Genomic DNA, 14952 nt, shown 5'->3' with positions numbered 1-14952 from the left:
CGCGCGCGCGGTTCTCCACCGGCTTTCTAATCAAAGTATTGTTGTTTTTGTTGTCACCGCTAGACCAAACGCTCTGTGGATATTGATGGCGGGCCAGTTTGTCATTGGTCAAAGCTTTATGATCTTTTCAAACCAAAGGGATAAAAAAACCAAAAGAAGAAAAATAAGGGGGGGTCACTACTAAGAGCAGTTTGATACGACCGCAAACTAGAGATTTAATATAATAGAGTTTGGGTATAGGCCAATATTCCAGTTAGACACAATTAATATAAAACAGTCATCAAATTCATATCAACCCGCAACGAATTATATGCATAACTTGTATAATTGAGTTACATTTTTTACTTTGAAAACTCTAATTATATAAAGTTAGGTTATGTTTATTAACTATGTCATGGATCTATATATTGACCCTTGTGCTTTTGGGGCAATATGAACATATTTTAGTAATTGTCGTTATGTAAGACCATAATGAGAACACAATTTTTGTTTTTCTTCTAAACGAATATGATATGATTTTTTTGGTGTCTTTCTGGATGACATGAATTTAATTAAAAAAAATTATCTCAAAATGTGACCTACGAAATGCAATTTTTTAATCAAAAAAATTAAATCCACGTAATCCAAAATGACGCTAGAAGAAGCTCTAGCATTTTTCTAAAATAATATATAGGGAAGTTAAAGTGCTACCAAATACATTGGATAGCACTGTAGCATTCTTAATGTTTAAAGAAGTTGTTGCATATGACTTTTTGGGATATTTTTTTTCTTCTTATATTTAAGAAATGGAAAAAGCAAAAAAAAAAAAAAAAAGAAGAAGAAGAAGGGAAGAAGCTGCTGTTGTTAGTGTTCTAGGAGAAATTAAAGATCAAGTTTTTTAGCGTCTTGTTGTTCACCAAAAGGATACCAAACAGTATCATCTTGTCTTAATTAGGTGATCATTCTACCCCAATTTTCGATAAACCTGTGTGAGGTCTCACATTGCCTGGGAATGGAGATATGCTTATATGTATATTCGTACAATTCTTGACATAACAGGTTTTAAAGTCGTGATGACCATGAACCTATCAGAACTCTACAGTTAAGCGTGCTTCTGCGAGAGTAGTACCGAAATGGGTGACCTTTTGGAAAGTTTGATTCGAAAGAGTAAAAAACGAACAATATTATATCATTAGGAGTTGATGGTTACAACATGTATACCTAACAACAAAATGATCGTAGCCAATTTATATGTACATTATTTTTTCATTTTTTAAATAATTAAGGTAGGTAAAAAATGCCATAGGATACTATATCTAATTAGTCAAGCTGAGGTTGACCCCCCTCCATACATAATCTTTTGCTGATCGATGATCATGGAGATTCGGTATTAGTAATAGTCATGACGAAGTGGCTTTGATGTTTGGATGCCATCTTAATTTGGTCAATCATGGTTGGTTTTGAAGGGGTTACCAAAAGTCGTTATAGAGAGAGAGAGGGGGAGAGAAAAATAAAATAAAATATATATATAGAGAGAGAGAGAGAAAGAGTAATATTGCATGTCATTTTTGTGTCTCAAAAAATAATGTGACTTTTAAAATTATCATTGAATTTAAATTTTGATTCAGTGATGATTTTTTAAAAGCCACATCATTTTTTAAGGGATGTAACATAAGAGGGATACAAGAATGACATTTAGAAATATTACTCAATTGACAAATATCCTCAAAACTTTCAATTGAGATAATGTTCTTCCAAACTACAAAAAAATTGTAAATATTCCCCAAAGTCCAGGAAAAAAGAAAAAAAGAAAAAAAAGAAGGCAAAAGACATAAAAAATAAAAAATAAAAAAATTAGCCTTTAAATTTGGTAAAAGACAATACCAATCCAGCCCCTTCAAGTTAAATTCTGCTTTGGCCAACTTGACTAATCCTGCTGCCTTTGGTCATCATCAGAAACCATATATATATATATATATATATATATATAGGAGAAAAAGAAAATCGTTTATTTTGCAATTAATCCAAAAATAAGTAATAAAGAAACAGAGGAATTGATTAGTCAAATAGATCCAATCCACATCGCATGGCTGGATTAATCTACAAGGTCCACTTTGATGTTTGTAATATGTAAGAGCCCCACTTTGAAATTTGTTCCAAAATAATGTTCTGAAACCAAATCAAGGCTCTCTAATTAGGCATATATGTAATTAATTAATTAGATCAAGTTAATCATTGAATTTATACTCTGTATATAGTATCCTGAACAAGTGATTCCCAAATAGTTCAAATAGAGGGCATGCACTTGCATCAAATATTGGTATTCTGTTTTGTTTTTTATAATTATTTATTTCATCTTATGATCTTAGAACCGGTAAAAGATATTTCAATTGATAAGCTTTGAAACTTATTCCAGACAAGTCTATTCTTCTCCTATCAAATGGGAATCCATTTTTGACTTATATATATATTGGCAATTCGTTGCCCTAGGGGCTGAATTATCCATAAATACTTTGATGGCCACCAGGGTTTGTTTCCTTCTTCTTTTTTCTTTTTTTTGATTAGTTGTTTCCTTCTTTGTTGTTAAAAGACCAAAATCCAACAGAAGTCATATTCTAGAGGCACCGTTTGAAATTAGAATAAATAATTAAATAAATAAATGCTACGTCGTCTTAAACCTTAAAATTTAATCCCATTTATTAGTCAAGCAGCTCATCCTAATTAGCCTTAAGGTGCGTTTGGGATTGCGATTTCATAGAGAAATAGTACGATTTTAAATCAAATCACAGAAAATGAACCGTTTGGAAACTTCGTTTTGAAAAAAAACGCAGAAAAGTACTTATTCAAATCTCAGGCAATGAGGTACTTTTCTGAAAACGCAGTATTTTAAAAGGTTAACTTGCAATTTTAAATGCCAAACTGTGATTTTGCCAAACACTTAACTGCGTTTTTAAAAATCACTTTTTTTAAATCGCACATTTTAAAATCGCTACTTTTAAATCGCAAACTCAAACGAACCCTAAATATTCCTGTTTCAACAACAGCGATTCCAACCTTTAAAGAGCCATATTTGCAAATTTGCAATTGATGCACCCACGTCTTTATAGTACCTTCAACTTGCACTAATTAACCCTAGCTATATATATATATATATATTACATGTCTGCATGTTTTAGATAAATTAATTACTAGCTATTTGATTAATTATAATATAGCTAGCCAGAGTTAATTGGCTTATATCAAAGCGATTAAGTCTAAAAAAAATTACATTCTAAAATTAACAAATTATATAAGGAAAGAATTTGACATTTCTTTTTCCCATTTTCTCTATATATGTGTGGTACTAGTGAAAGAGAAAGCGATAGAAAATAAATGACAATAATCAGAAGCACTAAGAGCTGAGAGTTTAATTTATTGACTCTTGAAACATGCATCAGAAGCAGATTTCAGCTTTTAAGTAATCTCTTCTCTGTCACTTACGCGGATACGATGCCATGCATGCCAGCCCAAACAGTGCGTCAAAGTTCAACTTAAGAATTTGTTTTCCATATATTAATCTATTGGATGTCTTGTCTTCTATATATATTTTTAGTTTCTCATGCCATTTTCCGTACTTAAGCTTAATTAGATATTGCATGTTTGTAAAATTGTAATGGAAGCTGACAAAAGAAGTACTCTCCCTAGCTTTCACCTGCATATATATGCAAATTACAATTAATATGATATATATATATATATATACTGAATAAAGAATAATTAGCATATTATTAAGAAAATATTTCGGTACAAACATGCATGGTAATATACTAATTAATATTGTAACAACGCGCGGTAATATATCATTGCATAGTACTAGCGGTAATTAATAGACAAAGAACAACCTTGACCTGTCTATTTTTTTATTTTTTATTTTTTAGTCTTCCCTCGATCAATCCGTCCCATATTCACATTAATTTCAGTATCTTCTCCCCGCCCAACATAAAAATAAAAAATAAAAAATCATGGTGTTTCGCAGCAAATTAAAGGAATTAAATATTTAAAAACGTACAATTCAGTTGATGATCATCAAAAGATCGAAGTCGAATTCTGGTGTAAGGGGTTTATTAAAATGTGGCCGGCAATCCAACAGTAGTACCACTGCAAGAACAAATGCGGTTTTGAAGAGCTGATCGAGAGGTCGGTGTACGTTATTAATTTAGTGGCCGAAGTGTATTGTCATTACGTAAATTAAATATTAGGTTAATGTTGTTGATATTTGGTAAGGCCGTAGGTTTAGTACTGTCACTCAGGTTTGAAAATTATGTTTTTATTTATTTATTTATTATTCTTCCCTAATTAATAAATATTAAATGACTGCATGCAGCTTTCACAGTTAAGGACAAAGTGCGAATCAAGAGCAAATTGATGAAAGGTTCTCAGCAGTTTTGTTTGCTTGTTAAATATTGCCACATACAATTAAGAATTTTATTTGTATATATATATATATATATATAACTCTTCTGTTGATGTGAGGGATCTCATCACTTCTTTTAGACTTGGCATGCACATGATCCCGGCCTGGCCTCAACTAAAATAAACAAATTAAGCATTAAAAACAAGTTGACGTCTACTTAATTAATTAATATTCAATCATTTTGCGTTCCAAGAGATATATAAACAAAGGGAGAGATCCTTAATTTAGGTTCAACATCCCCATTAGGTCAATGATATGATGCGTATATATTTTAATTACTATATCTTAATTAATCCTATTTAATTTAATATTCAAAATAACATTTTCAGCTTTCAAAAATCCAAGGGCATCAACTGGTAGTATTTTATTTAATCTGTGGGATATTAGGATATATATATATATATATATATATATATATATATATGCTGTCGACAGCTCAAGGCAATGAAGGCATGATGGTCCTCTAGCTTGCAGTTGATTAGGAAGGCATTCATTCAATAACCTCAAACCCTTTAAAACTTCTACGATTGTTAGTAAACAAAACCAAGTGGTAGTTATTATACAAGTTTCAGTCAATGGATGTCGATTAAGATTAAGTATTGGAATTGTAATATATATTCTTGCGTGCTCTTTTAATTGACCTCATCGATTATTAATTACTATTTTAATTAACGCATGCAACTTGCGCCTGAAGGTGATAATTGGATTGTTGATGATATATTTCATTATCATCCACGTACACCCGCTTAACTAGCAAGGTTTAATTAGCTAAATCTTTATACATGTATACATATATATATAGCAACCTTCCATAAGTCTAGCTACTTTATGCTAAAAAAAAGAAAAAGTATCATGAAATTAACCAGTCCCATCTATTTTCATGTAATTCAATATTCCCCTTCAAGGCTCAAGTAATACATAAGCTTTTAGCTTTCTACCAATTATAAGGCCTTATTTAATTAGTTTGCGGAATGACTATTCCATTAGGAAAATGAATAGCTATTCCTAGGAATAGAAGGTGGTGGAATGAAATAGTTATTCTTAATCTTTAGTTTGGTAACAACACATATACATTAATTGGAATACAATCAAAATTACTAAAAAGACCCCATATTATATATATATATATTAAAAAAAAAAAAATTGAAAACTATAGGGTAGCCGACCACCACAATGGGTGGTCAACCACCAACAAAATAGCCAGGGGTGGCCACAATCACCCCTAAAGCCCATCGGGCCGGGGGTGGCCTGTACCACCCCCAAATCACACCGTGGTTGTTGCACCCACCTCCAGAGCCATATGTGGCTGGCCGAACACCCATTGGGGTGGTCAGCCAGCCACTATTAAGGGAGGAGGGGGGGTTGGGGATTCGTTTTTTCTTTTTATTTTTTTTGAAATTTTTTTTTTTTTTAAAGAGAATGAAAAATAATAGTAGTTTTTTCTAGAAATCTAATATATCCTCATTGGAATAGCTATTCCTCTCATTTTTTAGAGAAATAGATATTCCTCTTCGTAAGGGAATATGTATTCCAATAAATAGATTCCTACCAAACATAAGAATGATTATTCCACATTCAGGGGGTATATTCCGCAAACCAAACGAGGCCTTAATATGATTAAATTGTTTCATTTTCTCTCCCCCTCATTTTTTCCTAGTGGTCATGGGTTCTAGTCCGTGAACCAGATGCAACTAAGAAAGGGTTTTACTAACTTGCACTTTAGTGGGACTGTGGTGATGGACTCGCCTTCTAAGGCAATAGCTAGCTCAAATTGAACATTCCACAGCGAGTGGGAACTCTGATGGTCACGCCCAAGGGGGTAATTACACTGGTCACTCATTCCCGCCTTTTAATTAGAGAAAAAAAAAATTGTTTCATTTTTATAATGAGTCTACACTCTAGATCTATGTGCTCATTTGTTCAAAATAAAAACATATATATTATGCGAGGGGGGAGGGATTATCAGAAAATATCAATGTGCTGCATACTTATATGGACAATTTTTTTCTCCAAACTTCTATTAAATTGACATGTATGTTCAAAATGCATATGATTCTAGGTTAATTAGAAGAAATTTTTTCAACTTAGTTTGAACAAAAACTGTCATATATAAACTTTGTTCTTATACTAATGCTAAATACTACACTCTCATCTCACCTCATGCCAATCTCAAGGGGTTGATATAACAGTTCTTTGCAGCTATTAAATTATATATTTTTTTTTAATAAAGGTTGATGGAAACTGTCACATCAATCCAATAAGATAATATTGGTTTAGTATGTAATATATATGTAGTATTACGCATGTCCTTATTATATGATGAGAAACATGTTAAACATATAAACACTTACATAAACCATTGTTTTATATATATTTCAATGATTTATTTTCACAGATTGGGCATGATTGAAGCAATCAATTATTATTGCATCATTTGTACATGTTAATCTACGCCCCCACTTGATTCTAAGAATGCTAAAATAATGTGATTGCATCTAAAAAAAAGTTCCCTAGTATTTTTTTTTTTCTTTCATGGGTGGACTAAAATTTACATCGTCATGATAACTCTATCTTTTTAATTAGGGATACTAAATCAGTATTTCGTATAATACCATGTTAAAGTAATTAATAGGAATATTAATCAACGTATAGGTTTAATTTTCCACCTAAGTAATCTTAATTATATACGAATAAAACTTGAAAAATATGACAAGTCAATGAATAATTAGATCGTGCTTAGGAATACAGCCAATGAAGTAAATGATTAGGCATTGATTAAATCTTAATTTATTATTATTTTTTACTCAGATTAGAATCTTAATTTGAAGCTAAAGTCAATTCCTTCACAACCTGTTTTTCTATGAATAATTCCTTATCTACCATTTTTTGCAATAAATTAATATTTAAATAAGATATTTGTAAGAAACTCCGAGGGCTTGAGACATGCAAGGTGAATACCTATTTTCCTGCCTTTCCTCTTTTTTTTTTTTTTTTTCACACACACACACACACACACATACACACACACACACACACATATATATATATATATATATAGAGAGAGAGAGAGAGAGAGAGAGAGAGAGAGAGAGAGAGACTTTATCAGGCCTATTGGAGAACATGATAAGAACAACTTTCAATTTTCATTGAATTGCCTGAAAGAGTGGAATATATATCTCGTCAGTTATAACATAGTAATTACTTGTTCAGCAAGTAAAATGGGAGGTTAGATCTAGATTGATTGCTAGATGCTTGGCTAAGAGGATTGTTCATAGCCGGATGTTAGTCAAGAAATGGAACTTACAACAATTACTTTCTGTGTAATTCTGTTTGTTGTTCATTTGTTGTTTTTGTAGCTATTGTATATAGCTAAAGGGATCCAGCTCTGCTGAAGTGTATTCTTTTGTTTTGTTTGGTTATAAAAGGTACTAATTCATCCAAAAAAAAAAAAAAAAAACGTAGTAATTACTAGGTTCTCTAAAAATTTGCCTTTAAAGGTAGAAGGTTGATTGCACGGCTTAATAAGTAATTAAACATCAATTCAAAAGTAGTATGCGAACTGAGTCCTCTTTTAACTCTAAATATTTTTCCTTTTTTTTTTTCTTAAAAAAATAATAATAACATTATCTTGCCATAAGTGTCATAAAAATAGTCTTTCTCCATTTGTATGGTAAAAACTTTGAACATCTTTTAAAAATTATTCTTCTAACTTTCCTCTTTGGCCATTCTCGTAATATTACCTCCGAATGATCTAGGGTTGATAAGTTCTGAAGAACCTCATTGACTTCACTAGGGCCGGCATAGAGTTACTTTGAGTGAAACCCTACTGATTAATCCCGGCTTCTTTAACTTATTTGACCAAGAGTATACACTCAACAAAGCCCACTTAAGGAATAGCTCATACATTCTCTAACATCTTTCAGTATGGTTGCACGCATTCTATCCATCATTCATTTTCACTCGATATGTACCGGTAGAGACTATTACAAGATGAAAGTGGGAGTGGCCTACTTTGCTATTCTCCTGAATGGTTAACTATGATCAAAGCGGAAGTGCCTCGTAACTCCAACCCTTAATCCTAGCTAGGCCCCTTATAGATTTACATGGGCAATGAATAGTACTCTTTTTAGCGTTTTGCCTATCAAATCAACGTAGGACTATCTTTCCCCTTATGGGTCTCTTGGTGTTTTGACATTGCTAAGTTTGGCATAGGAAGGCCATCACTCGCCAAGCCTTTATCCTCTAGTTTGTAGCTTAAGGCTGCCTCCTCATGAAGGTTTTCCTTTGCAATCATGAATTTTCTTTGAATGTAACGTGCATTTTATATGGTAATGAAGAGGAAATCCCTTGATCACCTCTTATCTAGTTTGCTTTGAGATAGCCTGCGAGCCACTTCAGATGGGGCTAGAGGTGGCGCTCGGCCACCCTCAATCCACCCCCTCTCCAAAGTTGGTGGCTATGGGAAGACACCCCAAATCCTCTTTTTTTTTGTTTTTTGTTTTTTGTTTTTTTTTAAAAATAATAATAATAATAATAATAATAATAATAATTTTTTAATATATTAAAATATTGTTTTATTGAATTTGTAGATGAAAAACAACTTCAGCGAGTAAATTGTAATTTTTACCTACCACAAGGTTCTTACAATTATTTTTTATAACATAGAGAGTAATTTATAATTTAGAGCCAACCACAAGGACTAATGGTACAATTTTTCCTTTTAATTTAATTCATTCTCAATTCCCAAAAATTTGTGGAATTTAGTGACCTCTTTATGATACAAAAATTTGTGCCTATTGATTTTGCATGATATAGTTGTATTTAAAATGTTAATTCATAGTCATTTCAATCCTCCTTCCAACAATGGAACAAAGTGATTCACTACCTAGAGGATGATTAGTGATTACAACAAAAAACAAAAAACAAAACAAAACAAGCCAGTTCAGACATTAAAAGACAGTTCTGCACCATGTCTTATGAGACTCTGCAATGTTCACTATCTGCTCCATTCAAAGTCTCCCCCGTACCTAGAATTAGCATTATTTACACGGACGGTATCCTCTGGCTTTATGGAATTTGCAAAAGCGTGCCAACCTAAAATGTACGGCAGGATAAACTGCATAGGAACACGTCAAAAAAGTATCACAAACGGCAACAAATTTGAAGCAAGTAGGCATAGAGAGACAATTCACATTGTAAGAGGAGAAACAAGTGAATGCCCTAAAACAAGCTAAAGCACAGTAGATTTACATGGCCAATAAGAACTGACTTATGCCAACCGTAACTCCATCTTCGAATGCTACCACAATCCTTACTAATAATACAGTGTAAGGGACGTTTGGGTCGAAACATTGCACTAACCTAGCCTGTCATAGCCTTGCCTTAGCCATGTAGGAGTAAAATTTCTGTGTTCTTGAAAAATTTAACTGTGGGTTGCATAGACCCATACTTCTTTTCTTATTACAATCACCCTATAAAGTCTCACTAATGTGTCCTTTAAGATCCGTCAATTTTCTGATGCGTTTTGATATCAAAGGCATGAAGCCATACCATATCCTTCCTTGCAATTACTCATACATACAACCAATACACATGCATGCAAACCCAAAACCCGCCCAACAAAAAGACAGACAGGCTCATGCATTGATGCATATGCGTGCACCCACACCTAGAGAAAGAGAGAGAGAGAGAGAGAGGCATATCATACATTGAAAGCTGAGACGAGGACAGTGTACTCTGCTCTGGTGACAGGAATATAAATACTTTCGTCCACATTTATAAGCTTGTTCTGAACACCTTCAGAAAATGACATAACAAGATCAGATATGGAGCAAGTTATAGACAAATAAAATAAACGTTATTCATAGTTTTTTTTTATAAATAATTTATTTCATTGAAAAGCGCAAAGGGGCACAACCCTAGTACACAGAATGTATACAAAGAACTTTATTCCTATTCTTAATGGGTCACAAATGACAAATTTGATCTGAGCTTGTTATCCAAGTAAAATACCATTACCACATGTGAATGCATCACCTTCTGGCTCCAATCAGAAAGTAAATATGGATGGATGTATAGAGAGTAGTGTGGAGGAAAAGATCAACACTGGGGAATTGTGAGTATCCACTGACAAACTAACTTGCCTTCAAAATTATTGCACCTCTGATTTCTAGCAATATATCACATACACATCATTTGATGACGCGACATACTTGCATTAAGTTATAACTTAGATATTTATATCTCCATTATGATAATAAAGGCGAAAAAAGTTTGAAACAGGCAAGGGTGTATCCATGGTATGCTATTGGACTTGAGAATATTGCATTCGACAACTTCAAGTGAGTAAAAGTTGACAATTACTGCATCACGTTCACATGTTATAACATCATAAAGCAAACAATATCCCAAAAATTTCACCACCAAGACTTGATGAAAAAAGAGGATTACTGAGGTTAAAGAAGCGGCCAGAACCGTCAGGAAGAGGCTCCACCTTCAACACCTTCCTGACCTTTCCCTCCTCACTGCAAAACAGAACAACTTTCAATACATTTCATTATGATAAATATAACAAATAAAGCTTATGAGTACAAACTCTTCCCATTGTTACTGACAAGAAGCAATGCAACATGTATCAATGAACATGAAAATAACTTGGCCAGTCCTCGTGTCTCAAATTGCAAAAATACAGGAATTCATTAGGGGAAAAGTTACACAAGAATACTAAGCTTAATGCTGTCATAAATCTGTATCATTACAGAAGATGAAGATGCATGTAAAGTAAGGTAAACATTGGAAATATATAGACAAGTAACACGATCAAAATCAATAGTACATGTAATCGTAAAAATCAATGAAATGGATAACACATGGGAACAGTTTGCACTCGAAAGCTATATCTCTGACTCCATGTTTACCATGTTGACTTTGAGGAGGTATAGAGTATACTGTACCTTTTTCCCTTAAAAGGATCATGAAAAAATTCACATGAATCCTTTTTCTCAAGGCTAACTAGAGTTCCAATTTCGGTCACTGATAGAGAGAATACCTACATTCAAAACAAATCAAAGCATCATCTTGCATTTGAAACTTTAAAACATCTCAAAACAACTTACATTTTATCACTTCTATTCACTAATAGCAGACACAACATTAAAATATTGTAACTAGCATCAACTGAAAGAGTTTAGTTACGCCGGCAACCATCGTATAACTTTTTTTTGATAGGTAATAAAAGAAATAGGAGGGAGGGAGGGAGGCCCTCTTCTTTTTAATGAATTGTCAATTTGTAGATCCTCTGAAAAGAAAATGCTTGAAAATTCATTGACTCATACCAACAGGAGACAAACAAGCAGAGAAATCAGAAATCATGTAACAGGCTGAATAATTTGGGCATTCAGCCTATTGAGTTTTCCTTGATATACATACATTATAAGTGTGTACGTGTAAGAAAGTATTCAACCCCTTGGGTACAAACAATTCCTTGGGGCCAGCCCATCGGCGAAACCAGAATATTACTCAATCCGTGTGGAGGGGACACTTTACACAGGTCCGAGATTTACTTGACATGGGTGGGTACACGAAATGGCTCTACCTAGGAGGTTTCTCGTCATAAAAATTTAAAATTTAATTTAATTTAATTTTTTTTAAAAAAAAGAAGAAGAAGAAGAAGAATTAAAGTAAACTTTTTTTGATAAATAATTCATTTCATTGAAAAGCGCAGAGGGACGTGACCCTAGTACATAGGATGTATACAAAGAGAAGGCCCCACTAAAGGTGAAAAGAATAACAAAACTCCACAAAAAGAGAGAAGTTAGAAATCGAAGAAATATTAAGAGCCCCTGTCCAATTAAAAAAGAATCCAAAAAGTAAACTACTTCAAAGAAGTAACAAAATTCTTGTATTGACCAAGTCACGAATTTTGTTTTCTTTTAAATTTAATAGGCTCATACTGTCAATATTATTAGGGATCTAAAAACTTCCAACAAAAAAAAAAGACCATATAGAGAATCCAATGGTTCAACCACCCATGGGCCGCCATCTAGTCCAGACTGAAGGCATTTGGAACTTACCCACTTGATTTTGTCAAATGGGAGTCTAATTGAAATCAATGAAGTATTAAACAATAAAACCATACAATCTGAAGATTAAAATATCGATACTTTATAAGAAAAAAGAGTATTAAAACATTGATGCAGAATTATATAGCCAATCTTTGAATCAATCATTTTCTTTTATATGTAAAGGAAATTCATTAAAAGTGCAAGGGGCAAAACTCAAATACTTAAGAAGTATACAAGAAAAACACCTAGCAGATATAAAGAACGAGAAAAAAGAGAACAAAAATCTGCATAGCTAGAGATATGGCGAAAGGTGGTAGCACGGATCCACTCAAATAAGGCTTTCAGAAAACAAGTACGTAGATTCGAGCTCGTTTTCTATTGATCATCAAATCTTTGAGCATTCCTTTCTCTCCAAATGCACCACATTAAAAAGGAAGGAATTGCATTCCAAGCTAGAATGATATCATTCTGGCCGACCCTTCTATTCCAACATGCCAAAAGATCCACTACCCATCTAGGCATAACCCACTCTACCCTAAACATTCAACAGGCGAAAATTGAGTTAAAGCAACCTATCATCGGCCACCCTAACATTTACTCAAGAGGTTCCCACCATTATTGTCCTCTAAATCATTGCCTTAAAGCACTTTCAGAGTTCCGGCTAGTAAATCCACAACACTCAAAATTTAAACCTAACGACACATAAGTTCCACATTATATTACCTGCAATAACAAAATGTAGATTACCTGCTTTCTGTTCCAATCATATTGTCGAACACCCGCTGCAGGGGCGAACTGAAGCAGCACAAAACCTTCCTTCGATAGTTTGAATGCCCCTGACTGAATGCAACACAAACCATCACAAAAACAGGCACCCAGACCCCCTAAATATTCCAATTATCGCAAATGACTCTAAAAAGAAAAGGAAAAAAAAAAAAAAAAAACGAAGAAACATACGTCCAAAGACGTGAACTCCGGAGCTCTGGGCTCTACCGTAAGAGCTGCTTTTCCTTTGTATATTGAGTGACCCACAAAAAACCTAGGCGGCATTGTTCCACCTACACACAAACCAAACCAATATAATTCCACTATAAACAGAGAAGTTTTTAACTTAATCCTCTCTTTGGTCCGTCTTTATTCTATTCTCTATTGGTGGTTGACAACTGAAACAAATTTAAGGAAACAATCGAAATATCAAGTTAAACTCAACTAAGTTATGAAATCATATAAACCCTATAAACCCTCCATTGGGTCGCTGAGATAATCAACAAGACTTTAAACTGACCCTATGTTGAGAAATTTATGCTTTTCCTACATTCTTTCTCGGCAACCAAACGGCGTTCCAGCTCGTTCTCTTTGTTTTCTACTTTTTCTCCTCAACCGGGAGTGAAAAACCAAAAAATAAAACGAAAAAACGAACCAGGAACAGTGGTAGAACCTCCTCCGGGAGGTTGCGAAGAAAAGGAGTTGCTCGGAGCGGTCCCGATGGCGAGCCTCTGTTGTTGGAAGTACTGCTGGCACTTCACGGAGAGCTTCTTGCTCCAGATGTTGGGGTTGAAAGCGGTGCGTTTAGTTGAAGATTGAAAGGAGAGCGAGGGGGCAAGCTGAAGTCTGGGGTTTTGGGTGGTAGTGAGGGGGGAAGATAGTGACTGTAAGCCCTGCATACTTCTTCTTCTCTCTTCCCGGCTCTGCTTGCTTTTTTCGATTTTGGCTTAAATGGTGTGGTGCGTCGGTCTGGGTTTGGAAATGGAAATCCGTGGCCCTTGGGGATTATAAACGTATAATCGGACGGTGCAAATTGCAAATTGCACTAGGTACTGCAAGGTGGAAACGACATGAATGTGTCAAACGACGACATTCGTTTAATTGATGGGCGATACATGCAGTTTTTTTTTTTTTTAAATAAAGGAAGCCTAAGGTATAAAATTGAGAGAGAGAGAGACACCAATTTCATTTTAACTTATGGACACCCAATGCATATCTAAAGGATAGGTAATTGGGATATAATTTTATTCCGAACTGATTTATGCTCCGTTTGTTTCGGCGTAAAATGATTTCTGAAAAATGATTTCGGTATTTTACGGTGTTTGATAGGAACGAAAATAACGGTCAACGAAAATCATTTTCGTATTGACCGTAAAACCTTCTTTAATTTTTGGAAAACGATTTACGGATTTTAAAACCGTAAATCGTTTTCCAAAATTATATTCTTCGTCCTTACACGCACGTTTGATATCTGGCTGTCCGAATTCGACAATAGTCGGTCGTTTGAAAATAGGCAGCACTGAAATCCGGCATCATCAAGTCACTAGAATAATGTCGGCGTCAGAATCCGACCACCAGAATACTGCTGGCTGCCGGAATCCGGCTGCCAGAATACCGCCGGCCGCCGGAATCCGGCGACATCCGGCAACTGCGCCGAATGGTGGCGGAATCTGGTCGGAATCTGGCCTGATC

General features: G+C 34.1%; 1 protein-coding gene across 1 annotated transcript; it reads right to left on the bottom strand.

Annotated features, from left to right (window-relative positions):
• Window positions 1–9203: 9203 nt before the first annotated feature.
• Window positions 9204–14245, bottom strand: LOC133868114 (single-stranded DNA-binding protein WHY1, chloroplastic-like). Its single transcript, XM_062304939.1, has 7 exons — window positions 13916–14245; window positions 13453–13553; window positions 13243–13335; window positions 11386–11480; window positions 10883–10956; window positions 10140–10228; window positions 9204–9548 (listed from the first exon to the last, which is right to left on the bottom strand). Exons 1-7 carry the CDS (start codon window positions 14157–14159, stop codon window positions 9429–9431), a joined length of 816 nt encoding a protein of 271 aa, XP_062160923.1. The 5' UTR covers window positions 14160–14245; the 3' UTR covers window positions 9204–9428.
• Between the last annotated feature and the right edge of the window lie 707 nt (window positions 14246–14952).

The sequence above is a fragment of the Alnus glutinosa genome, chromosome 1 (assembly GCF_958979055.1).
Source record: "Alnus glutinosa chromosome 1, dhAlnGlut1.1, whole genome shotgun sequence".
NCBI classification, from domain to species: Eukaryota; Viridiplantae; Streptophyta; class Magnoliopsida; order Fagales; family Betulaceae; genus Alnus; species Alnus glutinosa.
The sequence above is the reverse complement of the archived record's forward strand: the minus strand, read 5'-3'. Positions and strand labels throughout refer to the sequence as shown.